Below are 25376 nucleotides of genomic sequence, written 5' to 3'. Positions count from 1 at the left end.
GCCCTTTCCCCATACCTCGCCCTATGTTATCTCTTCATCTGTCCTTTATCACGTCCTTTAATTTCCCTGACTTCTGTGAGCTGCTCAAGCACATTAAAAGAACCTAAGGTCATTGGAACCCCCCATCTGTAGCTGTTTGGTCAGAAGGTAATAGCCTGGGGCCTGGGCCTGGCATCTGAAGTGGGTGGGGAGGGCAGTCCTGTAGGACTGAACCCTTAACCTGCGGAAGCTGATCATCTCAGACCACCTGCTGGTGTCTGAGAATTGTTTGGTGTTGTGTGTAGGGGACCCCCATCCCCTCCCAACCCCCGCCACGTTAGAATTGAGTCCAAGAACCTGAGAGTTGGTATCTGTAGATCTGGCTTCATCAAACTGCAGGAGTCTTGGTAGGCCTCTCAGCGTCTTGTGTGTGTGTTCCTGGAATGAGTTTTCCTCCATTCCTTCCCAATTCCGTGCACTCACTAACCATGCATGCAGTAGGTATCAGTTGGGACTTACTTCGTGTCAGGCACCGTGCTGGGTACTGGGATTTGGTGGTGAACCAAACAGAGACGTGGTGCTTACTCTCCCAGAGTTTCCCGTTGAGTAGGGGAGACTGATATCAATCAAAGAATCTCACAGAAGAGTATTTAGTTATAAACTCAGAGAACGCTATTAAAGGAAAGGGACTTACTTCTCCAAATGTTTATTATAAAGGAATGTGACCCAGACTTGGAGGGGGGGTGGTCAGGGAGGGTCCCTAAGGACGTAGTGCTTGAGCCAAGGTCTGGGTGAGTAGGGTTAGCCAGGTGATGGAAGGGAGGCAGCATTCCAGGCAGAAGGAACGGTGCGCGCAAAGGCCCTGTAGCAAGAAAGAGCACTGCTTATTCAGGGAATTGAAGAAGGCCAGTGTGGCTGGGGAATAGAGAGGGAGGTAGAGGCTGTGCCCAGCTACATAAACCTTGGTACACAGTTTGTGTTTATCCTAAAAGCCGTGGACGGCCACTGAAGGGCCATAGGGATGGGGGTAAGGCGTGACCTGGTTGTATTTGTGTTTTGAAAAGATCTGGGTGCAATGGGAGAGGAGTTGGGTATTGGTCAGAGTACATGCTGAGAGACCATTGAGGTTTCTCCAGATCTTCTGGATGGGAAATGATAGTGTCTTGGAAGAGAGGGCTGGGTGGTAAAATTGACAGGGCTTGGTGCAGGGTTGGATGTGAGATGTGAAGGTGAGGTTTCTGGCTGGCCTTCTGGATGGTTGGTAGACTGTGGAAGAGAACTGATCTGGGGGAGGAAGATGATGAGTTTGGCTGTTGTGAAAGTTTGGTAGGGCTACCAGAACAAAATGCCCCAGACTGTGCGTCTTAAGCAACAGAAGTTAATTTTCCTTCGGTTCTGGAGCCTGGACGTGTGAGGTCGAGGTGCCGGCACGGTTAGTTTCCTCCGAGGCCTCTCTCCTGGGCTTGCAGATGATGGCTACCTTCTTGCTGCCTGTCACATGGTCGTCCTCTGCCTGTGCGTCCCTGGTGTCTCCACTGTGTTTGTGTCCCAGTGTGCTTTTATAAGGACACCAGTCATGCAGGATTAGGGTCCACCCTAATAATGTCATTGCAAGTTAATTGCCTTTTTCAAGGCTCTTTGTCCAAATGCAGTCATGTTCCGAGGTACTGGGGGTTAGGACTTCAACACGGGAATTTGGGGGGGGGGGCAGTAATTCAGTCCATAACAGCTGTGGACTTGTTGATTCTGAGGTGGCTCTGAGAGGTCCTGGTGGACGTGTTCCTCCACGACTATTTTATTTTTTATTATTTTTTGAAGGATTGTTTATTTGGGGAGAGAGAGAGTGCACGCATGCCTGCTGGGGAGGGGCAAAGAGAGAGGGGAAGGGAGAACCCCAAGCAGGCTCCACCCTGTCAGCACAGGGTTGGGGGCGAACCCCGGGCGATCATGACATGAGCCGAAATCAGAGTGGAATGCTTAACCAACCGAGCCACCCAGGCGCCCCTCCACAACTGTTTAGATATCATTTCCAGGGCGCCTGGCTGGCTCAGTCGGTGGAGCGTGCAACTCTGGAACTCGGGGTTGTGAGTTTGAGCTCGGCATTGGGTGTAGAGATTACTTAGAAATAAAATCTTTAGGGGCCCCTGGGGGGCTCAGTCCGTTAAGTGTCGGACTCTGAGTTCGTGCTGCTGGACTCTGCCCTGGCGGTGTGCCGCATGCTTGGGGTGCTCTCCCTCTCCCCTCCCCTGTTCATGTGTGCTCTCTCTCTCAAAATAAATAGACATTAGAGTAAAAGATATCACTTCCCTGCTGGCTCTTGGTGCAGCACCCACCGCTGATCACGTTGTGTTACCATCTCTCCTTCCCCCTTAGCTGATGTGCCTCCTTTGAGCTGCGGTTGGAAACCGTCTTGCGTTTGTATTATTTTCTATCACTACAGGCCACATGTGTTTGAGTTTTGGTAGCTTGTGTCTTTCAGGGCATTGGTCCATTTCATCTAAGCTATAAAATGTGTGGCCATAGAGATCTTCATACTATTCCTTTCTTTTCCTCGGATGTCTATGGGATCAGTAGTGATGACCCTGCTGTCATTCTGATATTGATGATTTGTGTCTTCTCTCTTTTTGTCTCGGTGTGCCTGGCTAGAGGTTCATCGCGTTAATGATCTTTTTGAAAAGGCAGCTTTTGGTTTTGTTGATTTTTCTCTACTGTTTTCCTCTTTCCATTTTTCACTGATTTGTGCTGTCACTTTTTAGGGTTTCTTTTCTTCTGCTGGCTGTCAGCTTACGTTGCTTTTCTTTCTCTAGTTTCCTGAAGTGGAAGCTTAGATTTTTAATCTTAGCTTTTCTTTTCTAAATATTTGCATTTAATGCTATAAATTTCCCTCTAAGAATTGCTTTTGCTGTATTCCACAGACTTTGATGTTATATTTTCCTTTTTATTTGGTTCAAAATAGATATTTTTTAATGTTTATTTTTGAGAGAGAAAGAGAGACAGAGCGCGAGCAGGGAAGGGGCCGAGAGAGAGGGAGACACAGAATCCGAAGCAGGCTCCGGGCTCCGAGCTGTCAGCACAGAGCCCGACGCGGGGCTCGAAGTCACAAACCACGAGATCATGACGTGAGCCGAAGTCAGATGCTCAACCGACGGAGCCACCCCGGCGCCCCTCGGAATGTTTTTTTAGTTTCTCTTGAGACTTCTTTGATTCGTGTGTTATTTAGAAGGATGTTGTTTCACCTCCAGGTCTTCCAGCTGTCTTTATGGTCTGGATTCCATATGACGGTATGAAAACAGAAGTCATTTGATTTCCATTCTTTCAAGTTTTTAAATTCTACCTCACTCTGTCTTCAACTCAATGAGTCAATCAGTCCCCTCCATTAGAAAAAAAAAAAGCCATCCATACCCAAAATACAGTATTGCTTTTTTTATCCAGTTCCATTTTTAAGATCTTTCAAAGCAGATATATACAGATCTGCTTCATTCCTCCTCCACTGTTTTTTTTTAATTTTTATAATTTTATTGAGATATAACTTGTGATAAATTGCATATGTATAATGTATACAGCTTTATAAGTTTTGACATAGATGTTCCTTTATAAAACTATCACCAGAATCAAGATAATGAACATTTCCATCCCCCAAAAGTTTTCTCGTGCCCCTTTGAGTTTATTCCTCTTCCCCAACCCCAACCCCTGGCAACCACTGATAAGTTTTCTATCACTATGGATTCGTTTCCACTTTCTAGAATTTTAGATAAAGGGAATCATAATAATAGACTCTTTTTTATCTGACTTTTATTTTATTTTTTTAAGTAGTCTTCATGCCCAGCATGGAGCCCAATGTGGGGCTTGAACTCACGACCCTGAGATCAAGATCTGAGCCGAGATTAAGAGTCGGACACTTAACCCTGAGCCACTCGGGTGCCCCGTCTTTTTGGTCTGACTTTTAAAACTCCGTATATTCGTTTTGAGATTCATCCAGGTTGTTACATGTATCAATAGTTTGTTCCTTTTTTTTTTTTTTAAGGTTATTTATTTTGAGAGAGAGCAGAGGAGAGACAGAGAGAGAGGGAGAGAGAGAATCCCAAGCTGCAGTGCAGAGCCCAACCTGGGGCTTAATCTCATGAACCGTTGAGATCATGACCTGAAATGAAATCAAGAGTTGGACATTCAACTGACTGAGCCACCCAGGTGCCCTGCTCTTCCTTTAAAAAACAAACAAACGAGCAAAAGACAACAAAAAAACCCACAAAAACATTTTTTTTTAACATTTATTTACTTGTGAGAGACAGAGTCAGAGCTTGAGCAGGGGAGGAACAGAGAGAGAGAGGGAGACACAGAATGCGAAGCAGGCTCCGGGCTCTGAGCTGTCAGCACAGAGCCCGATATGGGGCTTCATGAACCGTGGGATCATGATCTGAGCCGAAGTCAGACACTCAACTGACTGAGCCACCCAGGTGCCCCTTCCTTTTTCTTTTTCTTTTTCTTTTTCTTTTTCTTTTTCTTTTTCTTTTTCTTTTTCTTTTTCTTTTTCTCTTTCTCTTTCTCTTTCTCTTTTTCTCTTTCTCTTTCTCTCTTTCTCTTTCTTTTTTTTCTTTTTCTTTTTCTTTTTCTTTTTCTCTTTCTCTTTCTCTTTCTTTTTCTCTTTCTCTTTCTCTTTCTTTTTCTCTTTCTCTTTTTCTCTTTCTCTTTCTTTTTTTTCTTTTTCTTTTTCTTTTTTTCTGTTTCTCTTTCTCTTTCTTTTTCTTCTTTCTTTCTTTCTTTCTTTTTTTTAAAGATCATTTATTTATTTTGAGAGGAGAGAGCATGCATGCAGGAGGCACAAACAGAGAGGGAAAGATAGAATCCCAAGCAGACTCAGCGCTGTCAGCACAGAGCCTCACACGGGGCTCTAGCTTAAGAACTATGAGATCGTGACCCGCCGAAATCAAGAGTCGGACACTTAACCGACTGAACCACCCAGGCACCCCAGTAGTTTGTTCTTTTTATTGCTTGGTGGACCACAGTTGGCTTATCCATTCATTTGATGAGGGATATTTGGATTGTTTCCAGTTTTTTATTATTATCAATAAAGAGGCTGTGAAACTCACACACAAGTCTTGGTGTCAGCATAAGCTTTCATTTGTCTTAGAAATGAAATACTCAGGAATGGTTACGTTGTAGGGTAGGTTTTAAAACTGTCAAATTCTTTTCCAAAGCGGTTGTTTTAATACAGTTATTTTGTTAATAGGCATTGCAGGTACTTGGTACATAATTTGAAAGAAAAGGCGTGTAGTGACAAGTCTCAATTTTTCTGAATCTCATCTGTCCCTCCTGGCCTCCTTGACAGAGAACTTTCATTGGTTTTTGTGTATCTTTCCAGTGTTTTATATCAAAATATAAGCAGATGTCAGTATTTTCATTGTCGCCCTTGTTTCCGGATAAAAAAGTACGGTACACGCCATCCTGTACTTTGCTTTCTTCGTTTCACAATAATTTGCCTGTGTTTCCACATCAGTACATAGAGCTTCTGTGTTCTTTTTTATAGGATGCATAGTATTCCATTGTGTAGATAGACCTGAAGGACCTTAGGTTTTTGCAGTGAAAAGTGAGTTACCGTACAGACATGTGCCGGTGTATCTGCAGGATAAAAGTTTGGAAATCGATTGCTGGATCAAAGAGCAAATAGATGTATGATTTTGGAAGATGTGGCCAGATTGCCTCCCATAGGGATTGTATTGATTTGTACCCCACCAACAATGCGTGAGAGTGTGTTTCCCACAGCACCTAAATGCAGTGCGGTTGTTAAAGAGTTTTAGTTCTGTGCCAATCAGAGAGGTGAAAGTAGTCCCTCTATGTGGATTTACTTTGCATTTCTCTTATTATGCATGAAGGTGACATCTTTTCATATGTTGAAGGGCTAGTTGAATTTTTTTTTTTTCTGTGAAGTTTTTTATGACCTTTGCCCATTTTTCTGATGGATTGATTATTTCTAGGAGCTCTTCAAATGTTAGAGGAACGATCTCCTCGTTAAATGAATTGCAAATAGGTTCCCCAGATTTTTGTTTGTTTTGATTTGTGAATGGGTCGTGGCCACACATGGGCTTTTGTTTCCTGTGCCACCGAACTTCTCAGTCTTTTCCTGTTGCTTCTAGATGTTGAGTCAGAGTTTCAAAGGCCTTCCTCATTCCGAGATTGTGAAGGAATTCACCGCTGTTCTCTTCTTCTGGTTCTTGCAAGATTCAGTTTTATATAAAAATATTTGGAATTTATCTAAGTACATGGCATGCCATTTATTTCCAGCTTCAGTCTTTTCCCGATGACTCTCCAGTGGTTTTGACACCATTTTGTAGAAGTCTGTGTTTACCTCATGGATTTGAGATGCCACCTTTATATGCTAATTTCTGTGTGTGTTTAGGTCTTTTTCTGAGTGTTTTCTTTTGGCCCATTGATTGGTGGGTCTGTTCATGAGCTAGTAACATGTTGTTTTAGTTATTCTAGCATTACAATATGATTTAATATCTGGAATTGTTGGTCCCCTTTGATTGTTCTTCATTCTCAGTTTCCACGGCCATTCTTTCTTGTTCTCCCCCCCCCCCCCCCCTTAATTTTAGATAGAGAATCTTAAGCAGGTTCCATGCTCAGCACAGAGTCCAACATGGGGCTCACTCCCATGACCCTGGGATCATGACATGAGCTGAAATCAAGAGCTAGATGCTCCACTGACTGAGCCACTCAGGTACCCCTCCTGTTCTTTTTCGATAATGTACGCTAGAATCAGCTTTTAAGGTTCCAGAAAGCAAAATTGTTAATATTTTTATTGAGATCATATTACATTTATAAGTTAACTTTCAGAGAATTGACAGCTTTGTAAGATTGAGTCTTCCTAGCTAAGCGCACGTTTTGTCTTTCCATTTGTCTGGGGCTTCTTTTGAATACTTCACATGTAGTTTCTTTTGTTGATTTATTTATTTTGAAAGGGAGAGAGAGAGAGAGAGTGAGAGAGAGAGAGAAGAGGTGGGGGAGGGGCAGAGAGAGAATCCCAAGCAGACTCTGCCCTGTCAGTGCAGAGCCCAATGCGGGACTCAAACCCACAAACTACAAGATCGTGAACCCGAGCCGAAATCGGATGCCCAACCAACTGACCCACCAAGGCGCCCCTACTTCTCGTGTGCTTTAATATATTTGCCATGTGGATTGTGCATGTTGGGATATATTGCAGAAAAGACCATTATTCCCCAGGCCCTTTGCAATGTGACTTGGTACCTCCTTCGGTCAAGAGATGGAGTCGTCTCCTGACCTGTCGATTTTAACCAAGAGAGAATGTGAAGGAAGTACCATTGTGCCAGTTCTAAACCTAAGTCTCAAGAAGGCCTTGCTGACTTCTGCTCTCATCCTTGGGACCCTGTCTAGCCCCCACGTGACCAAACTCAGGCCAGCCTGGTGGAGAATGAGAGACACGTGGCTGAATCGCCCCCAGATCCCAGCCAAGAGAAGGGGCAGCCAGTCTCCAGAAACAGAGCCCTGTGGCTACTCACACCCGACCCCAGATGCATGGGTGAGCCCGGCCGAGCCCAGCCCGGTGACCGACAGAACTGTGAGCTAAATGAGCTCGGTAGTTTCAGATCACTTAGTTGTGAAGTGGTTTGTGACGAGGCAAAACCACCTGGTACATATAATTGTAAACTTATTTCTAACTGTCGTATCTTTTTACTAATGCGCACGAGGAATTTTGTAGCAGAGACTGACCAGCGATCTACTAGACTTATTTCCTTCTCCTCCTGGGTCTACTCCTGTCTTCCTGGCAGTTATGTTCAGCTGTGTGACTTGAGTCCTAACTGGGAGAAGGTCAACAGGCCTGTCTGCAAGACCTAATCCATACAGCCCCCACCGCGATCCTCTGCCCTGTTCCTTCCTTGGCTCTGCGGCTGGATGCGAGTGGCCAGGGCGGCTTGGAAACCAGTTGGAAGATGAGAGTTGCTGTCGTCCTCCTGGGTCCCTGAATAACTGCAGGGGACAGAGCCCCCTCCTCGTCCCTATCATGCCACTGATTATGCTTTATGGGAGTGAGAAGCAAACTTCCTCTGTATCAAGCCATGGAAATTTTGTTTTTTCCGGAACTAATACAGAGAATCCCTCATCACAGCCTTAAAAAAGAAAGAAAGAATGAGAGAAAGAAAGAAAGAAAGAAAGAAAGAAAGAAAGAAAGAAAGAAAGAAAAGCTCTTGTGACAGAATTCACATACCAAAGAATTCACTCTTTTCAAATGTACAAAGGGCGCCTGGGTGGCTCAGTTGGTTGGGCGACAGATGTCAGCTCAGGTCCTGATCTCTCAGTTTGTGAGTTCAAGCTCCGCGTCGGGGGTCTATGCTGGCAGCTCGGAGCCTGGAGCCTGCTTTGGGTTCTGTGTCTCCTCTCTCTACCCCTCCCATGCTCATTCTCTGTGTGTCTCTGTCTCTTAATAATAAATAGACATTAAAAAAATTAAAATAAATAAATAAAATGTACAATTCAGGGGGCAGCTGGGTGGCTCGGTCAGTTAAGCGTCCAACTCTTGATCCTCAGGGTCGTGAGTTCAAGCTCCGCCTTGGGCTCCATGCTAAGCGTGGAGCCTACTTAAGAAAGAAAGAAAGAAATGAAATGTCCAGTGCAGTGGTTTTCATTACATTCACAGAACTATGTAACAGTGTCCACTCTTTAATTTTAGAACGTTTTCATCTCCTAAGACAGAAGCCCTGTATCCATTAGCTGTCACTCCCTATCTCTCCTCCTACAGTCCTGGCAACCAGTCTACTCTGTCTCTATGGGTTTGCCTATTCTGAACATTCCTTATAAAGGAATTTATGTAATGTGCGATTTTTTTTAACAAGTTTTTTTTTTTTTAAGTTTATTTATTTTTGACAGAGAGAGAGAGACAGAGCATGAGTTGGGGAGGGGCAGAGAGGAAGACACAGAATCGGAGGCAGGCTCCGGGCTCCGAGCTGTCAGCACAGAGCCTGATGTGGGGCTTGAACTCATAGACCGCAAGATCATGACCCGAGCCGAAGTCAGATGCTCAACCGACAGAGCCACCCAGGAGCCCCAACAAGTTTCTTTTTTTTTTTTTTTTTTTAAAGTTTATTTATTTTGAGAAAGAGTCAGAGAGCATCAGCGAGTGAGGGGGACAGAGAGGGGGGGAGAGAGAAACCCAAGCAGGCTCTACACTGTCAGCTCAGAGCCCGACGTGTGGCTCGATCTCATGAAGCATGACATCATGGCCTGAGCCGTCATCGCTTCACTGACTGAGCCACCTGAGCGCCCCTTTTGTCTATGGGAAAGTCTGCTCTTTTTCACTTTTTTCCCTAACGGTATCTTTTTAAAAATATCAGTATTATTGAGTATAACTTGTGTACAAAAAAGGGCATCCATTAAAATGTACAATCTCAATGCCTTTTGATAGAGGCAGACCTATAGCTGTGAAAGTACCACCAAAGTCAAGATACAGACCATCTGCATCACTCCTAAGATTCTTTGTGCCCCTTTGCATTCTATTCTTTCCTCCCCGACTGGACTTGGGAAACCACTACAACAGGTGGATTTGCATTTTCTAGCAAGTTATATAAATGGCATCATGTAATATGTACTCTTTTTGTCTGGCTTCCTTCACTCGGCACGATCATTGGAGATTCATCTCCCTGCTGGTGTGTGTAACACACGCACCACAATTTATCCATTCACTTGCTTAGGGATACCTAAGCTGACTCCAGTTTTCTACTGTTACAAATAAGGCTGCGATGAAACCTTGTATACAAACCTGTCAGTGAACGTATACTTTCGTTTCTCTTGGCTGGTAATTAGGCATAGAATGTCCGGATCACATGGTTATCTAATAGTATCTTGGTATGGATTTGGAGCCTGTTTTCGTTTTGAGTTTTGTTTTTTTTTTTTTCTAAACTCATAGTTGAAAGGGTTGGGTTTTGGAGAGGGGCCCAGGCAGCTAACTCTCCAGGCTTGCAATCCAAGGACTCCCTGGTCTGAGAGCCAAGAAGTTCTCCCGCAGACACAGCACTTCTGTAGCACATGCCTACCCCAGTGGGCTTGGGAGGGTTTTAATCCAGCCCTGCGCCCGCTAGTTCCCTCGTGGCCACAGTGCCAAGTGACGCCATGCCTGCCTTCCAGGGTGAGTCCTTCCTCTTTAGAAGGCATATTTTTGCTGGTGTCTTCTGAGAATCGTCACCACTGAGCAATTGCTAGGACTTCTCTTTCCATCTTGCGAGCACTGTTCAGTCTTGCTCAGTTTAGAGTTCCCATCGAGGTTGGGGAAAGGGCATTTCTTCTTCCATTGGAGGGATCCGGGGTCTGCCCCCCACTGCGCCCCTGCCCAAGGCTCTGCCAACACTCTGTCTTATTCTCCTTGTAGGACTCAGGGTGGAGTTCACGTTCACGAGGATGGGCTGACAGTGACATCTCCAGTCCTGATGTGGGTCCAGGTAAGCATAGGGATCTCTGACCTTCTCCTGTCCCCAGGCTGTCTCACTGGCAGACTTGCTGATTTACTGGGAAGCCCTCTGTTGAGACCAGGTCCTCACTGGGAAATGGAGTCTGCATGGTTCCTAAGGCTAGACTCAGCCTCAACTGGTCATCTTGAGCCAAGAGGACACGCACAGGGCTTGTAGGTCTGGTGCTGAGAACTTGCAAGTCCTGCCAGTGAGTAAGCATCTTCAGAATGCCGCCTTCCCAAACCTTTGCCAAACACTCTGCAGGCAGGCCCTGTGGCCTCCCTTTTACCCTGAGATCCAGACACAGCACTGGTGTCTTTGTGCTCAGCCCCCAGAATCCTCAGCTCTTGAAGCAGGGGAACTTCTCAACGGTGGCTTATGACCTGACCAGTCAGGTTCCGCTGGACCCCAAGACAGGCCTGCCTGCTCAGGACCAACAAGAAAGGAAGATACCTGTAGCCAAATATGGGCGACCCGTGAAGCCACAGGACCAGGGGTATGGCCAGTACAGACCAGCATAATAGGGCTGGAGTCTGCCTCAGGGGTCCCAAGACCCTACAACTGGGAGCCAGCTAAAGGCCGTCCTTAATGTGTCCACCAAAGCTTGTTCAGGCCTCCAACACTGGTCTAGGCAATTAATTCCCTATACTAAATTCTTTCTGTTAGGACGATTGGTGTGATTTTTAAACATTTTATCAACTTGACCCTGACTCATACTGGAGGATTGGGGTAAAGGACAGATTTCCACCAGACAGGCCAGCCAGAATGTACTTCTTAGGGCTGAGCCCCAGACCAAGGGACGGTGGGCGTGACAGGCAAGAGTCGATCTAGAGGTTCTACTGATAATGCCGGGGGCTTCTGATAGGCCAAGGCTTTAACTTGGGGTAGTGAGCACTGGATAGAGAGCCAGGCTTGGGGGTGGGGCCACGTGATTTCTAATCGTGAGCAGGCCCGTCAGGATTGGACCTGTTCTGGCTTCGCCAATCCCTGCTCCAGGGGTGCCCCACTCCCTGCCTGAGGTTTGGCCAGGGGGGCCAAGTTGGCAGCCACAGCCAGGGCTGTGAAAGGAGCCCTCCCAGCATAGGGAGGGGATGGTGGATGGGTCAGAGCTCCAGGGGCTGCTCTGTCCTCAAGGGAAATGCAGCCTGGGGTGAATCTCTAATCCTGCCCTGAAACCTTAGGGCAAGTGTCAGGCTCTTCTGGGCAGCACCGTTTATCCCACGCTTGGGTCTTGCAAAAAAAGAAGATTGGTAGAGGGTGGAACGGGGATTGGGACAAGTGGCGGCCATCTCTACCTACTCCTTCCAGCCTGGTGCTCCTGGACGTGGGGAGTCTAGGCCTGGTCCCCACTCTGACGGGGCCGTCTACGTCACTCTTCACTTCTCTGTTGCAGTGAAGTCAGACCACTAGTCCGGTGGGTTGAAAATGCAGAGAAAAGAAACCACGATGTGATCCACCTTGCTCTTGCCAAGTGCTTGGAAGTCACAAATCGGAGAAGCAGAACTTGAGGACCAGTGGTTTCTGATTCCGTCTATTTAAACTATGTTTACCCTACTTCAACTTTTCGTTTGGTTGATCTCTACTTTGGTTAATTATTCTGGTGCTTACGTATCCCAGGCCATCGGCTCTTTTTCATCTCCGGGGTGATGGCGAACACTTACGTTTCAGTGTGGAGGCTCGTGGGCTTGCCTGACTCGGTGGTTCAGGACAGTCAACGGTGGGCTCTGTTTGTCTTCTCAGGCTTTGGATATCATCTTGGAGAGGATGAAGGCCTCGGGCTTTGACTTCTCTCAAGTCCTCGCCCTGTCTGGGGCCGGCCAGGTCTGTGTGTGGCAGCCTCCGGGCGGCGTGCGGGGCGGCTGTGGGGCAGTGGTGTGGGGCTCCCCTGGAGGGAATGCTTGTCCTTGAGAGCCACTGCACCCCTGCCGTTGCTGGTAGAGACCCCTACCGCCCTCCTACCTCGGAGGATGGTATAGCTTGCCTCCTTGCTGAAGGATCTGAGGCAGTTCGTACTGTGAAGCATTATACGGAACAGGACACTGGGTCAGGCAGAACCGGACAGAGGTCCTCCGGTGGGGTGGGGGGAGGCGTTGGACGAGCATTTAGGATGCCTGCCTTGGAGCACTAGAATTGCTTTTGTGTTTCCTGGAAGCAGAAGCGAAGTTAGAAATTATACTTCTAGGGGCTCTTGGGAGGCTCAGTCGGTTAAGCATCCGACTTCGGCTCAGGTCATGATCTCATGGGTCGTGGGTTCGAGCCCCGTATCGGGTGCTGTGCTGACAGCTCAGAGCCTAGAGGCTGCTTCAGATTCTGTGTCTCCCTCTCTCTTTGTGCCTCCCCTGCTCCGTGCTCTGTCTCTCTCTCTCTCAAAAGGAGATAAACATTTAAAAATAAATTTAAGGGGCACCTGGGTTAAATGCCCGACTTCAGCTCAGATCATGATTTGATCTCACAGTTTGTTAATTCGAGCCCCACGTCGGGCTCCCTGCTGTCAGCACAGAGCCCGCTTTGGATCCTGTGTCCCCTTCTGTCTCTGGCCTTCCCCGGCTCGTGCTCTCTCTTTCAAAAATAAATAAGCATAAAAAATAATAAATAACAAATAAATTTAAAAAATAAAGTTCATTAATCTTTGAGAGAGATCATGCACGCGAGTGGGGTAGGGGTAGAGAGAGAGGGAGGGAGAGAATCCCAAGCAGGCTCTGTGCTGTCAGCACGAAGTCTGACTTAGGGCTGGATCCCACAGACCATGAGATCGTGACCTGAGCTGAAATCCAGAGTTGGACACTCAACTGACTGAGCCACCCAGGCACCCCTAGCTACTGCTTTTAATATCATTGCCATTTATATAGGAACCCGGAGGCACAGAGGGGTGACGTCACCTGCCCCAGGTCACACAGCTGCTGGGAGGGGGCGTCAGGACCCAAGTTGAGCCGTACCCTCTGAATCACTTTGCTCCATGCCTAATTAGCCTATTTTCACATCCTCATCAGAGCGTGCTTACTGAGTTTTCTAAAGCCACCTCCTCTCTCTCCCCCTCTCTCTCCCTACCCCGACAGGAATTTATTGCTCCTGTCCTTGTTAAACTACATGGATTCTCTGAGTGATCTCATCCACTTCTCTTACCTAAACCTCAGGCTGGGACACCCTGTCCCTCCTGGGCATCCCCCGGCCCCATGGCCAGGTATCCCAACTTCTGTGCTAGACTGAGTGGTCTGTCTTTCCCCAGGGCCACAACCCACCCATCATCCTTGACCCCATGTCCAAGGGGGCCCCCATGTCCCAGTGATTTGTTACATGACTCTTCAATCTACCACCTTCTCTCCAATTTTGCCTCTGTTGCCCCAGGCCGAACGTCTATGATTTTTCTCTGGGTCTCTGCTTCAGCCTCCCTGCCTCCCCTGTACCTTCTTTGTGACTCCCCCAAACCCTTTCATACATTTAGCCCTGGCCACGTCACTCCCCTGCTAATCCAGAGTTCCCACACCTCCCCGATAAACCCCAGCCTCCTGAGTACGGACGTCAAGGCCCCGGTGCTCAGGCTGTCCCCACCACCTCCCACCTGAGACCCAGCCCACTGTTTAGAATGCCACCATTCCGGGGAGCCTGGGTGGCTCAGTGATTAAGCATCCGACTTCAGCTCAGGTCGTGATCTCGTGGTTTGTGGGTTCGAGCCCCGCGTCGGGCTCTGTGCTGCTGGTGCAGAGCCTGCTTGGGATTCTCTCTCTTTCCCTCTCTCTCTCTGCCTCTCCCCTACTCGTGCTTTCTCTCTCTCTCAAAATAAATAAACTTAAAAAAAATAAATAAAAAGAATGCCACCATTCCCACACCTGCCAACCTCTCACCTGTGGTCGCTCTCTGCATGGAACACCCACACACTCAACTCTCAGCTCCTTTCCTACTAATCATGTCCACCTCTACCCATGAGTGCTCCCAGTTGGTTAGATGCCCCTCCTCTGTGTTCCCGCTGCCCTGCCACTGCACATCCATGGGGTTTTATAATTGTATGTTTGTGTCTTTTTCCCTGCGTCAACCCCCGTGTCAAGAGAATAGGGACAGTACTATCCTATTCATCTGTCTCATTGCCTGGCATGATCTAGGTGCTCAATAAATGTTTGTTGAATGAATGAATGAATGGGTAAGTGAATGAAGGCGTGAATTTCAGATAATATTATGAGCAACATATTTAAATACAACTTTACGAAATTACCAAAATCCAGACCAATAATTCTTTCTTGGACCCTTCCTGTAAGTTTTGAGGTGAACAGGGCAGAGCTCTCATTTTCTAGAAACGAAAGCCAAGTCTCGCAAAGGTGATGAGTTCTGTGACTAAGAAGTGGCAGGGGCAGGCTTGGAGCCCGTTTCTTTCGGGGTGTGGTCTGGAGTCTTTCTGTGTCTCCAGGAGGTGGTAACGGTGTGTAGCCGCGTGAACGTGTGCGTGCGTTTTCCCTCGGCAGCAACATGGAAGCGTATACTGGAAGGCTGGGGCCAGCCAGGTGCTGAGAAGCCTGTCACCAGACCTCCCGTTACATAAGCAGCTGCAGGTAACCGTGGCCATGTTGTGGGAGTCTGAGAAAATTCTGTGGGGTGGGGTGAAGGGCCCAAGCCCCCGTGGGCCCTGAAGTCTGGGGCTTTTGTGCATTGTCAAGGGTATAGGAACTCGGCTCGGGCAATAGTGCTGTGAACATGGGCTGCCCTGCCCCCCAATGGGTATCCCTGGTGTCTGAACGGAGGGTGGGGTGCCAACAGTCCTCATCAGAGGGTCCCTTCCGGTCTGGCATGGCTCCGGCTAGTTCCCCGTTTGGGGATCTCCCCATGGGGCGTGCTGCCTCCTGGTGATGCTGGGAAGGCAGGCTGTGTCTTCTCCCCGCCTCCCAGCTTCGGATGCCTCCGTTGACACTGCACTTGGCTGCTCATCTCTAGTGTTGCCTGCAGTGCTCAGGTCCTGCAGAACCTTCAACCTTGAGCCTTCTGGGGAGAGACCCCGCGAGCCGGGCCAAGATTTGGGCACGAAGGGCTTGCCCGTGGGTCTTCCTAGGTCATATGCAATCACAGCCGTGACTGGCAGTGTAACCGCCAAGGCCAGGGTGGCTCCCAGAGTCAGCAGGCATCGTTCCAGCCTGCGCCTTTGTTCCTCCTCTCCAGGCCTGTTTCTCCATCAGCGACAGCCCGGTGTGGATGGACTCCAGCACCACAGCCCAGTGTCGCCAGCTGGAGGCCGCGGTGGGCGGCGCCCAGGCTCTCAGCTGCCTCACAGGCTCCCGGGCCTACGAGGTGCGCCGCACCTGCCACGGGCTGGGCATTAGGGTTGGTCCCGGGGGGAAGGTCCGGTTGCTGGCTCTGGTCCTTTCTCGTCCCTTCTCCCTGGGTGTCTGGGAGGACACAGCTGCCGACCCACCCCCAGGGGAATCACAGGAGACACGTGGGTGTCTGGCCCCTGGGTCTGCTCCCGGTTGTCCTGCCTCCCTCTGCTGCTGGCGAGCCAGGACGGACCTCCTGTTGCCTTTTTCGCAGAAGGGAGCTGAGGCGTGGACGTGGCTGTGCTCCTCGTGTCGAGCGGCCCTGTACGGGGGCGACGATGGCACCTCCGCTTCAGCCTCTAAGCGGGGGCCAAAAATAGCGCCCACACTTCGAGCAGTTTTGAACCTGAGAGGAGTCAGTTCATGTAAGGCAGCGCCTGGAAAAGTTCCAAAAAAGGAAAAAAAAAAAAAAGCCAGCTTCCGTTCCCGCTGCCTTCAGCCACCCTTCCAGGGCCGGCTGCGATTGGCGCAGCTGGGGTCATGTGACCCTTCCTGCCTTGAGAACAATGGGGGGGCGGGGAAAATACCCTGCGCAGGCGCTCTTGGTCAGCTTCGCCGTCACCTTGCAGGTGACGAGCGAGGCTTATTCCTGGAGGGTGTTCAGCAAACATTTCTAGAGTCGAGGCCTTGAGAAAGCTTCCTTTGTACTAATATCCAGAGCATGCTACGCTAACCTCACTTTGTGAGAGCCGATCATTGCACACAGGATATGGATTTTTAAGAATTTGCGCTCTTCTCTGCAGCGATTTACGGGAAACCAGATCGCGAAGATTTACCAGCAGAACCCCGAGGCCTACTCACACACGGAGGTCGGTTCAACGTTCCTCTTTGCTTTCAGTCACAGTTGAATTCCTTTTATAATACTTAACCTGTAGTATAAATACATCTTGCGCGCATTGGCCAAAAGCATGGATTAGCAGACATTGAAAATGATATATTCAGTTTGGCTTTTTTTTCCTCATTGTCGAGCTGTTTCCAAAGAGGAGGGAATGAATGGAATCGTGGGAAAGAGAAGTCAGGGCCTCTCCTGACCCCAGGGGGCAGAGGGCAGGGTGGGAGCAGTGGGGACTGGTGTCTTCCGCCACCTGAGTAGGAGTTCCAGGTGCCCTTTAGTCTCCGTCTTCTCAGTTTCCTGCATGGAAATGGCTCCCAGGCACTTGGTTGGTGTGGGCTCAGTGTTTCCTCCAGAAATGTGGAAAGCTGAACCCCTGTGTCCCTAGCTGTGGCCCTTCAACCGGAGCCTGTGTCCCAGAAACTCAGATTCATTCCTTGGACCACGGTCGCCGAGAGCCAGCACTTAATGCCGCCTGAGAAGCAGCCTTGACACCTTGGCTAGTGATTTTCATCTCTGAATAATTAGAAAACGATCAGCTCATGTTCAGCCAAAGTGCCTTTTTAATCTTGGGAGTTCACAGCATCCGGTTTGTTATTTAATGACTCAGGGTTCCAGATGACTCTGCAGCACGTGCTGTGTAGATTTCGGGGAGGAGGGGAAGGGCAGAGATGTAAAACCCTCTCCAAATTCCCTGCGGAACTAAGGTGGCCTGAGGCGGGACAGGGGACAGGAGGTGCTGGCATTCTCTGCAGTGGTCCAAGGGCCAGCGATTCCCACGTGGAAGCACAGACCCCCCAGGCCAACATTTGAAATCCATTATCAGTCCTCCAGCTCCTGAGGGACTGGTTTTCGCTTAAGTTGCTCTGAACCCCCGAGGGTGTCTTTGTTGGTTCTGAGTCCTGTGGCCACACATCCCCCCTTCCCTTGTGACTTAGATATAGAGACCACAGGAATGGAGGAAGGAGATCAGGCATCACACCTCCTGGATTCTGGGTAGAAAAGCCACTTCCCTAAGCACGGCTTTTTCATAGGGCTTGTTGCTTTTTTGCTTTGTCGGACTTGAGTTCTGTGGCCCAACAGAAACTGCAGCGTGAGGTGCTCTCGCAAGGAGTCTTGGTGATCCAGATGCTCTGATGTCCTAGTAGCCAAGATATTCAGTCACTACCATTACTGGGCACCTTGCTCCAAATTTCCACTTCCCTCCTCAGTTGAAAGCTCTTCTCATGTTGTCTGCCTCAGAGGATTCGGTGGCTTATGGAAATGAGTCCTAGCTGACTGTGTCTTCCTTTTACAGAGAATTTCTTTGGTCAGTAGCTTTGCTGCCTCCCTGTTCCTTGGGTCTTACTCTCCTATCGACTGCAGTGATGGTAAGCCTTCAGAGTCCCGGCGCTGGCCTGTTCTGTATGCACGTGCACATGTGGGGCTGTGGGCAGCGTGAGCCCTGTCCACCCGGCTGGGTGCTAGTCTTTTAGCCCTGTCGTCTGTTGCCGAGAAGGGAGCATATTGTCTTCTGCTGTGTAATGAATGTCCCTGGTGCTTAGCAGCTGAAACCACAAGCGTTGATGATCTCACAGAATTTCCGCAGGTCTGTAATCTTGGAGCAGCTTGGCTGGCTTGTGTGGCTCAGGAGCTCTCATGGGGTGGCCTTCAAGCTGGCAACCAGGACCAGTCATGTAAAGGCTTGACTGGGGCTGGAGGATCCACTTCCAGGGCTCCAGACAGAACTGGTTTGAGGCCTGTGTTCCTCTCCATGTGGCCCTCTCATAGGACCACTCACGACACTGGAGCTGGATCCCCCTCTCCCCACCCCCCCCCCCCCCCCCCGCCGGGTGAGGGATGAGAGGAGAGTGCAGTCAAGCAGAAGCTGCAGAATCTTTTACACCTTAGTCTTGGAAGTGTCATACCGTCCCTGCTGCCCCACCCTACTGGTCACAACAGACCTACCCAGGTATAGGAAGACAGGGACCTCACAAGGTGTCAACACCAGGGCTCAGGGCTGAGCACGAGCCATCTTGGAGCCTGGCTCCCCCAAGGAGTTGTTTCTTGGGGAACGCAAGAGAGTGGTGAGCTTCTGGAGTCCAAAACCTTGCCCGAAATAACTGCGGGTGATGCCAGTGAGGAAGGAAAGCTGGGACAAGGCTGCCGAAGGCACTTTTGCATGAGGCCGGGCTGCAAGGCCTGCCAACAGAAGAGGGGACCAGAACGCAGAGCAAGAGCCCAGGCCTATGAACGTGGCTTCAGAGGAGTCTTGGAATGCTCAGAGCCTCCTGGGACTCCATCTGGAGTGTTTGAGTGCTGTCGTATGCCAGCTGTTATTCTAGTGTTCAGGGAGAGGAAGCCGGTCCCCCAGCTTCACTCACGATCTGGAGAAGAGAAGGTTCCCACAGGTAGCTCCGGAGAAGTGAGACCAGCAGAACCCTAAGCCTGGAACAGCATGTGTCCACTTGTGTTCGCCACACCTCCCCTGGGGCTATTTGTGCTGCGGGGGGAAAGTCACAGCCCCATTCCCGGGGCGGTCCAGAGGTTCGCGTTTTTCAGCCTCAGCCGGGCCCTCCACGCCGCTGTCCTCACCCCCCTGGGAAGTCACCCCCTGATTTACCTGTGGTCTGACCTCCTCACCTGGGTGCATGACTCCATTAGCATCCCGGCCGACGTCTATGTGCCTCCACCTGGACCCAGGGGAGGAGGAAGACGGGAGGCCTCCCCCTGTGCTCTGGCTCGTCTCCCCCTCGCCGTCCTCAGGAAAGCCTCGGGAGCAGTAGATTGTTTTCAGACAGGCTTAGCTTCCCTCGATAAGTTAGATGTGATTGGGAAATCCTGAGGGCTGACCCACATCAGCACAGGGCTGCCTCCAAGCAGACACCTTGAACCCAGGGGACACAAAGAACAGTGCCTGGTCTACGTATTGTCGGGTCTTAGGGCTGCAGATTTGCAGGCTAATGGTGGAGCTGGAGCCCATGAGGGAAATGCGGAGGAGGTGGGGCCGTGTGTTTCCAAGGGCCCCTGCGGGCCTCATGTTTGCCAGCTCCATAATGACCCAGGCACACCGTATACGTTCCGGTGGGAAGAGGTCCAAGTATAAATTTGCTGCAAGAGAATGATTGGCTTTCTGCCCCGCTTGTACATTTTCCCAAAAGGTCCTTTCTAAAGATGTTTCTGTTTCTTGTTTCCTTCGTTCCCTTAGGTTCTGGAATGAATTTGTTGCAGATCAAGGACAAAGTCTGGTCGCGGGTCTGCCTTGCTGCCTGTGCTCCTCATTTAGAGGAGAAGCTTGGCTCACCGGTACCGTCCTGCTCAGTTGTGGTAGGTCCTCTTTCCGGCGGCGTGGCTCCTTTAAGAGCTGGCAGCTACTGGGGAAAGCAGTGTACAAGAGAAGCTTTTGACATAAGTCAAAGCCGAATGTCTTGATCAGTGCCTTGCATTTAGCAGGTACTCAGGTGCAGGTATATATGACTGCCTCGTGGCGGTGAGGTGTGGGGTAGGGGGACTTAGGAAAATTCTGCTAGAAATTTATTAGGATAGGAAGAAAAGTTGAAGGGATAAGTTGTGGGTGATTGCATACGTTAGGAAAAAATACACAGAATGCTGAAATTCTTGGGGTCGGAACCACCTCTGAAGCTTGGAGGAGGCAGAGAGTAGGAGGAAAGAGGTGCCAGGAAGCTACGGAGAACGCAGTCCCTGGCACCGTATTGCCCAGGCTGGAATGTCATCTCTGCCATTTGCCAGCTTTGTGACTTTAGTCTGTGCCTCTGTTTCCTCATTTCTGTTGTTCCTGAAGGAATAATGATACTTTCTATGTCGTCAGACTGATGTGCAGAATAAACAGGTCGATGCATTTAAAGTTTATTTATTTCAAAAGAGAGAGAGAGAGAGAGAGAGAGAGCACAAACAGGGGAGGAGTGGAGAGAGAGGGAGGGAGAATCCCAAGCAAGCTCCACGTCGTTAGCATGGATGCAGGGCTTGAACCCACGAACCGCGAGATCATGGCCTGAGCCGAAATCAAGAGTTGCGCGCTCAGCCAACTGAGCCGCCCAGGTGCGCTGTAAGTGAGCCGATGCATTTAAAAAAATTTTTTTTTTTAACGTTTTTTATTTATTTTTGAGACAGCGAGAGACAGAGCATGAACAGGGGAGGGGCAGAGAGAGAGGGAGACACAGAATCCAAAACAGGCTCCAGGCTCTGAGCTGTCAGCACAGAGCCCGACGCGGGGCTCGAACTCATGGACCGTGAGATCATGACCTGAGCCGAAATCGGCCGCTTTTTTTTTTTAATTTTTTTTTTAACGTTTTTTATTTATTTTTGAGAAAAGCCGATGCATTTAAAGTGCTCAGGATAGTTCTCGGTCCCAAGGGCAATATGAAAAACATTTAGGGCAGCCACATGGGAAAGGATGAAGCGGGACCACTCTTACACCACACACAAAAATGAGCTCAAAATGGATGAAAGACTTGAATGGAAGACCTGAAAGCATGGAACTCCTAGAGAAAAACAGGTGTTGGTGATGATTTTGGGGATTTGATACCAAGAGCAAAGGCAAGAAAAGCAAGTGGGACTATATCAAACTTAGAAGCTTCTGCACAGCAAAGGGAAACGATCGACAAAACTGAGAGGCTGGGGGCCTGGGTCCCTCGGTTGAGCCTCTGACTCTTGATTTCGGCTGAGGTCATGATCTCACGGTTCCATTCGTGATTTTGAGCCCCTCGTGGGGCTCTGTGTTGGAGATACACAGCCCGCTTGGGATTCTCTCTTTGCCCCTCCCCGTGCTTTCTCTCTCTTTCTCTCTCTCTCAAATAAACTTCAGAAAACCAAAAAGGCAACCTATGGGATGGGAGAATATACATAAAAATCCTGTATCTGGGGGCACCTGGGTGATTCACTCGGTTGGGCGTCCGACTTTGGTTTAGGTCATGATCTCATGGTTCATGAGTTGGAGCCTCACGTCGGGCTCTGTGCTGACAGCTCAGAGCCTGGAACCTGCTTCACATTCTGTGTCTCCCTCTCTCTCTGCCCCTCCCCCACTCATGCTCGCTCTCTCTCTCTCTCTCTCTCTCAAAAAATAAACATTAAAAAATTTTTTTCAAAATCATATATCTGATAAGGAGTTAGCATCCAAAATATCTAAAGAACTCACACAACTCTGTAGCGAAAAGACAAACGGTGTGATGAAGAACATTTAACCATTAGCACGACACCCCCATTCAGAATACACACTGGCTGGGTGTATTTGCCTTGGTTTCCCCGCGTTAACTGACTTTAGTTCTAGGCTGCTCTGTGGGGAGAATGGAGTAGACAGCTGGGCCCTGCCCTCAGGGGCCCTTTGGCAGGAACGTGTGCCACACACAGAACGGCTGGGTGGTTGAGGGTGTCAGCAGGAAGGAAGGAGAAGGGTCCCTGAGGCCTGAGGAGGGTGATGAGAAGGATCAGGCTGCCACTTGTGCTGCCCGTTCAGAGTCCCAGCCACAAAAGCACTTTTCTGAGATCAGCACCGATGTACAGAGCTTAGGGAGGGGTGTCCCCCGCCTCGGAAGGGGGACAGTTCAGGACCCAGCCTTGCTGAAACACAGCAGAAGGAATAAGGAAGGGCCAACAGGAAACAGCCCAGCCTCTGGGATTAGTATTCCATGCACGGCTTCTGGTTTTGTGTGTGAGATGGGAAGCAATGTTTTGTCCACGGCAACAGGCTTTGTTTTCCTTATGCCGGGAACACATGCCTCCAGGAGGGAGCTCGTGCACAGACTAGCAGCTTGAGGAACCAAAAAGAACCGATTCTGAAAAGCATGTTTTCATTTGTAACAGATGCATCCACGTGATGGGGGGTGCAGGGACAAGTGGAACCGGTGTTTCCCATCATCCCTTCTTCGGAAGGTGGTGCCCAGGCAGCTTTCACATTTTTTGCAGGAAGATATCTGGAGATGGATGGTATTGGACACTTCTCCAGCCCTGTCTTGCAGCCTCCTAACCCATCTGTTTGACCAGCTGCTGTGGCTTTTCAGTGTCACCTGGCCGCAGCCTGCCGGGGTGGGATCTCATTTCCCTCCCTTTCCGCCCAGGGCTTCTGTGACTCCGTGTTTGTGCTCTGCAAACCTGGAGGTCCAGGGAGTTAACATCCCACGGGACACCCTTCAGTAGCGGGGGCCTGTGGAGATGTGCCCCTCGCCCCATTCCCAGGTGGACAACCCCCAGATCCTTTACACGGCTCCTCGGACGCTGCCCACAGTGGTGACCAGCTTGACAATGTACCCTTGGGTGGCCTCTCCCTCCTCCCCAGGTCCCCTTTCGTTTTCTGGGATCACTTTCCCAAATAAGCCACCTGCACACGAACTCTGACTCTGGCTCTGTTTTTGGAGGCAACGGGGTCTGAGACATTTCTCTCCCAGGAGATGGCTTATTCTGATGTAAGTCCGAAATTTTGCTATAAGGAGCAAAATTTTCTTTCTAGGCCCCAGGAAAGCCCATCATTTATTTCAAACTTTTGGAACTAAGGTAAAGTCAGGGAAAGGGGGGGAAAAAAGTGTCTCTTTTATAGCTGTGTTTTCTATGGGTCTGTCCAGCAGGTGTCCCCGATCTCTGGTCCCACAGCTGCCCTTGGAGGAACCTTGGGGGCCATGCTTCTCAGGGGAGTTCCCTCCCCCTCACTGCTATTTTTTTGGTTTATTTTCTTTAGAAAGTTGACCTCTGCATTTGCATGTTGATTCTTCTTCTTCTTTTTTTTTTTGATGTTTATTTTTGAGAGAGAGTGAGAGAGCGCGCGCACAAGCAGGAGAGGGGCAGAGAGAGAGAGGGAGACAGAGGATCAGAAGCAGGCCAGCACAGGACTCTATGTGCGGCTTGAACTCAGAACCGTGAGATCATGAACTGAGCTGAAGTCAGCGGCTTACCTGACTGAGCCACCCAGGCGCCCCGCATGTTTGGTTATTCTTAATCAGATTGCTGGGCTGATAGAATGAGTATGTAAGGCATTATGTCTTTCCGTGAATTTGCTTACTGTGTGTCCACTGGTTATGTATTTACCATTAATGCTATACCAGAATGTGGAGCTTACGAAGAAAGTACAAGTTGGGGATTGGTTTGTTCCAGCTGCCTCTCAAAATCCAGTGGTGTTCAAGGCAGTGGGATGACCTTAAATTTATAGTTCCAAGCCTGTGCTGGGTTCCTCTGGCTTTTTGTGAACAGGAGGGGACATCCTGTTGCGACATCCCTTGGGAGTGATGTGAGTGCAGGCCCAGTGACCTGGGGCTTGTAGCATTCTTGCAACCTGAGGTTTGGACGGCTGTGAACAGGTGGGATTTGCTTCAATAGGGCGTACTTCCTTCTCCTCCTCAGGGAGCCATTTCTTCCTACTACGTCCAGCGCTATGGATTTCCTCCAGGATGCCAAGTGGTGGCCTTTACTGGGGACAACCCTGGTGAGTACCTTGCAGGATTTCACCCTCCCAAGTAGCCTGACTGGATCCATTTGAGAATGTCAGCCAGTCCAGCCTCTTGACACCCTTCCTCCCTGGCCACGTGCCACACTGCTGGCCTGTAATCTGCCTCCTTGTACCTGCCCCACCTTGGTTCTGCCTCTGCCTCTGCCTCTGCCTTCTGGAGCTGCTGAGGGCTGTCCCCTCCGCCCCAGGTGAGAACTGATCAGTGGCTAAGGAGGGTAGTCCTGCCCACCACCCCCCTTGCAACTGCCTTTTCTGTTCCAAGCTAAACATCTCAGTTCCTCCAGCCCTTCCTCTGGGACATGGTCTTGGGTCTCCTCCCCATCATTTGCTCTATGGATATGAATTGTTCCTCATCCGAACACCTTTCCCTCCCCCAGCCACTCCAGGAGGGGTCATCAGGTGTCTGAAGAAAGGCCAGGTGGCCACACTGTACCACCAGACCGCTGCCCCTCAGCCCCACCCCCGGCAGCCCTTTCCCTAACGAGCCACCAAGTTAGGATTGCCAGGTAAATACAAATACAGGTACAGGACACCCAGCGTAACTCCCATTTCAGAGGAACAGCAAATAATAAGGTAATATAAGCGCATCCCTTGCGATATCTGTATTTCACATGACCGCAGATGATTTTTTAGTGTAAGTACGTCCCAAAGCATGTTTCTCTGAAATTCAATTTAACTGAGTGTCCTCCACTTTCTCTGGCAACTCTACCCTAAATCACCCTCCTAGGCTCCTGCTCTGAGGAAGTGAGGGTCAAGTAACGTGGCCGAGGACCAGGGTCTGCTGTCCAAGGGAGGCTGACTTCCCTTCGCAGAGCCTCTCCTGCTTTCCTCCGTGGTCAGGGAACATGCGTGGCTCTCTGTTCTTTCTTTCTTTTTTTAACTTTTTTAATGTTTCTTTTTGAGAGAGGGAGACAAGAGAGAGCGAGCAGGGGAGGGGCAGAGAGAGGGAGACACAGAATCCAAAGCAGGCTCCAGGGTCCCAGCCGTCAGCACAGAGCCTGAGGGCGGGACTCAAACCCACCGACTGTGAGATCATGACCTGAGCCAAAGTCGAACGCTTAACCGACTGAGCCACCCCGGCACCCCGTGGCTGTCCGTTCTATTTCACTCTCCTCTGAAACACATTTCTTTCTATTTTCAGACTTCAGCCCTTCTCCCGGTTTCAACACCCACTAGCCTCCCTGTACTTTCCTTCTGTTGGCTGTGTAGACGAGCAGGATAGGAGCATCAAAAATAAATAGAGAGAGGCATGTGTGCCTAGGAGTGTAGTTGTATGCCTCGAAATAGAGCTGATGGCCCTGGTTAAAATTCATTCTTAATAACAGTGGCTATATTATTAGCAGTAGTACTCGATTCTATATTTTCTGCGGTGTCTGTGTATA

At 49.5% G+C, this 25376-nt stretch overlaps 1 protein-coding gene across 4 annotated transcripts in view; it reads left to right on the top strand.

Moving 5' to 3' along the window:
• XYLB (xylulokinase) overlaps nt 1-25376 on the top strand; it is a 56096-nt gene that overhangs the window by 1383 nt on the left and 29337 nt on the right. For 2 of the 4 annotated variants that reach the window (XM_042954590.1, XM_042954588.1), the window contains exons 3-10: nt 10355-10424; nt 12174-12254; nt 14888-14974; nt 15576-15704; nt 16474-16539; nt 17860-17932; nt 19750-19868; nt 23889-23970. In XM_042954590.1, the coding sequence (XP_042810524.1) occupies nt 10355-10424; nt 12174-12254; nt 14888-14974; nt 15576-15704; nt 16474-16539; nt 17860-17932; nt 19750-19868; nt 23889-23970 (707 nt within the window). The remainder of the gene's footprint in view (nt 1-10354; nt 10425-12173; nt 12255-14887; nt 14975-15575; nt 15705-16473; nt 16540-17859; nt 17933-19749; nt 19869-23888; nt 23971-25376) is intronic. The other 2 variants (XM_042954589.1, XM_042954591.1) reach the window with 2 other exon arrangements.

This window comes from Panthera leo, chromosome C2 (genome assembly GCF_018350215.1).
Source record: "Panthera leo isolate Ple1 chromosome C2, P.leo_Ple1_pat1.1, whole genome shotgun sequence".
NCBI lineage: Eukaryota > Metazoa > Chordata > Mammalia > Carnivora > Felidae > Panthera > Panthera leo.
The sequence above is the reverse complement of the archived record's forward strand: the minus strand, read 5'-3'. Positions and strand labels throughout refer to the sequence as shown.